This window comes from Morone saxatilis, unplaced genomic scaffold, assembly GCF_004916995.1.
Source record: "Morone saxatilis isolate NCDOM2014 unplaced genomic scaffold, NCSU_SB_2.0 Contig7, whole genome shotgun sequence".
Classification (NCBI taxonomy): Eukaryota; Metazoa; Chordata; class Actinopteri; family Moronidae; genus Morone; species Morone saxatilis.
Genome location: NW_023340246.1, coordinates 6696024 through 6699676, shown reverse-complemented (window position 1 = coordinate 6699676; position 3653 = coordinate 6696024). Strand labels below are relative to the sequence as shown.

Genomic DNA, 3653 nt, shown 5'->3' with positions numbered 1-3653 from the left:
GATAGATAGATAGATAGATTCTCTAACATTAAAATGAATCTATACAAATATATTCATGTTTTAAAGCGATAAATCTAAATATTTTGATCTTAAAATCTGTTGGAAAGACAATTCATCTCGTAGCTCATTTTGTTTCTGAATAGCCAAGCCGTATTGAATGACGTATAAGGAGAGCAGTGTGCATTCATGTTTAAAAACCGTATTGCCTTTTTGCACTTTTACTGACTAAGGAAATGTCATGCATGTGTTATATATTTATGTATTTATCCATTATTTTATTTTTTTAGGAGGCCACCTCGTCTTAACATGAATTCAATTCAAAAGGCAGGCCGTATAGGGCGTAGAAGCATCAGAAAAGGCGGAGGGTATGGCTTTTTTTCTTTTGCCTGAATGTGAGGTAGCCTGATTTTTTTGGGGAGAGGAAAATGTGTTTTTTATTTCAGCCTTCCTCAACAATTAATAATTACATAAATAGTTATTTTATGTATATTATGGTTATATGGATTTGTACTTTGGCGGCACACATTAGACGTTTCATTAAGATATTATGGTTTGTATTGGGGTACACTAATTTAACACTGTTATGTTATATATGTTATATCATTTTGACATGCAGTGGAGCGGGTGTTGTAGTTCAAAGTCAAGAGATCAAGAGGTTCAAAGAAAACATTAATTACCCCAAGGAGGGCCTTGCTTTTTCAAAGTGAAAAATTAGGTTCAACTCCCCCTCACCACATAAGTCATTTTCGGACAATCCCGCAAAATGTCTCCTTTTGAATGAAATTCTTGCTTATTCAATCATTTACTGATGCTCATATTTGTGACTCTGTGTTGGGACTATTAGTTCCATCATTCAGTCTCACTTTTGTGTAATTGGTGCAAAGCATCTGAGAAGAGGTTTGCCTCCTCTTAATGACCTGAATCAGAGCAGTCACGTCAGCACTGACATCCCACTTTATTCATGTGCTAATGAGAGAGCAAGTGTTGTACATGCATCCTGTGTCAGTAGCAGAGAATTGCAGTGAGATGAGGCATGTAAAATCGCAGCATAATAGAAAGACACTCACTGGAAAAGCCCCAACAAAGTGAGAAATAATGTAATGTATGCTTCAGTATTCGTCAGTACTATGAAATATTGAGAATATAACAACATTTGGATTTCACCACATTTACACAGGAATAAAACAGCAAGATTTATCTAGAATTCACTCCTTTTCCCTTTTTTATAGATGTTTTGCTTGCAGTATTTATTATCTTTCCCCTAACACCCTCTCTCACACTTACAGTGTTGTATATACAGTATGCTATATACCACCACAGATCATCAAACACCAAATTTTTTCATTTTTCTGTCTTTTTTTAAATAAATGAATACAAGACAGAATAATAAGATGATGCTACAAATACAATGCAGAAATGTCTCTTTACTAATATCAGTAAGACCCAAGCATGATGAGACCTTTGTACATTGCGCTGGTCCCCAACATAAAAACACATGTTGCAATATAAATAAAATGTTCCCGACACATGTGTAATTCGATGTTTTTACATTATTTAAGGCTTTTATACTAAGCATTATGTAAAATTATGGTATTCTGGAAATTGTAAGGTACAAATACCAATCATAGGTCAAAACATTGCTAAATCTGACTGCATTATAAGACAGAAGCAGGCTTGGAAAAGCCCCCAAATTAAGGTATTTTACCTCAAAACATTACGTTACAGTGGTATACTAGTATAGTACTAAATATAAATACCTAAAGGTGGCATCAGGAATCAATAAATTGTTTTATTTCCAATACTTCAGAAATACTACATATACTAATCACTTAATCACTAAAATGTGGCCATAACAGATCATTAAATTAATATCCGTTCTTCAACACGTTATCTTTAAAATGAATCAAATTAATTCATGTGTTAAATCTGACAGAATTTGGCAACAAACTGAGGAATTTTTTAGTGCTGACAGCTGTCACCCCCTGCCCTTCTAGATTTGCCCCTGGCCAGAAGTGGAGCTAAATGCAGGGTGGTTTGGGAACTGAAAGAGCTGGCTCTTATTGCTGAGCTGAACCAAATGATCTGGATCATTAAAAAAATACCCAGAATCCCCACCACTAATAAGAAGAAACAAATCAACCTAACTATGTGGAAGTGTTATCACATGATAGATCCTGCACCAGGGTCAGCAGCTTGCTTTTTGGCCTGTTTACGCCATCTGCTTGACCAAATCCACTATCATCCATCTTTCATTATTACATTAGATTATTGTAAATCTATCTGTCTTTGGTTGTTGAGTAGATTATACTACCTTATGATTTGTACATCACATGACTTATGAAGTTCCAGAAAAATATCCTGTGTGAAATAGAAGGAGGACGACTGCAGTGTCTGCCAGTCATCCTATAGCTGGTCACTACTAGTAGTAGATCTCAGTAGCTGTGTGAGATGAGAGCACTCCTGTGGAGGGAGGATGTGACCAGTTGCTAACTGCACAAATCATTCTATGTAGCTAAGAGCTGCACAAGATTAAGGCTGGCTTTAATGTCAGATATATAACATTGCAATGGATGTGAGAAACATACTTGAACACAGATAAAAAAAAGTTCACAGCAGGGTGTTTCAGCCTGCTGTGAAATTTTTTTAACCGTAATGAATGAATGTGCCCTGTGTGTATAAAATCCACCAGACTAATTGCTTATTAGTTTTTCTTGTTAACAGACCACATAAAGGCTCCTAATGTATCTTTTAATTTCGCTTAACTCAGTTACCACACATTGGACACTGCATAAAGCCAGTATGTGTTATATGCCAACTCATTAGATTCTGGCCCTTTGGAGGAAATTGATTGACTGATTTACACTTATCCTCTGCAGTCCAACCTTAATCATCAGCCTGGCATGACTAACTCTAACACACACAGTGATTTCCAAACACAAATGAGCTACTCAAAGGGATGAGTTTATGTAGATTCAAGAAACATAGCTCTCCTGTCGCAATGAAAACACTTGACAAACAATTCCAAGTCAAAGTTTTAGATGACTAGAGAAGCAGACTTTTCTCAGCAGGTCTTAATGCATAAAAGAGAAGTGCACCATATATCTGTTTCCATTATTCCTGAGTAAATTGAGCCAATAAGGGATGCGAAGCCTCTGTGCGCCACAGCAGTTTATTATATCAAGCTTACGCGCGTATTTGCGTATTTGAACCTTACCTACAACCAGCAGATAGCAACCTGTGCAGATGTCCAGCGCTGGGGATAACGCGGAGCTGTAGATATCCATTGGGACTGTGATGAGTAACTGAGTAGCAGGGTGAAAACGATAACAGAGAAAAAGTGACCCGTCTTCATGGGATGGAGAAGAAGTCGAAGTGCGGGGTTGTTGACGCGTCCCGGTGTCAGATCCACCTGTACTCAAGTAGGGGGCAACGAGGTTGTCAGGGCGCAGCGCACCGGTGTCCTCCCGCTCAAGCCTGTCCTGTATAAGGTGCGTCGGCAGGGAGAGGGCAGGGCTACCATCCATCAGCGTCTCCACTGCCGCTGACTGACTGCTGCTCACTCAGCTGGGTGGAGAAGAGGAGAGAAACATCTCGAGCTGTTGTGCATGTTGTGCTCTGAATCACTTTCCGTTTTTTATATCACAGTTTAACCA

The 3653-nt window shown here is 38.2% G+C and overlaps 1 protein-coding gene across 1 annotated transcript in view; it reads right to left on the bottom strand.

The window, feature by feature from the left end:
• opn8b (opsin 8, group member b) overlaps positions 1–3535 on the bottom strand; it is a 14122-nt gene extending 10587 nt beyond the window's left edge. The window contains exon 1 of the mRNA XM_035678256.1: positions 3215–3535. Within this exon, the coding sequence (XP_035534149.1) occupies positions 3215–3524 (310 nt within the window). The 5' untranslated portion in view covers positions 3525–3535. The remainder of the gene's footprint in view (positions 1–3214) is intronic.
• Between the last annotated feature and the right edge of the window lie 118 nt (positions 3536–3653).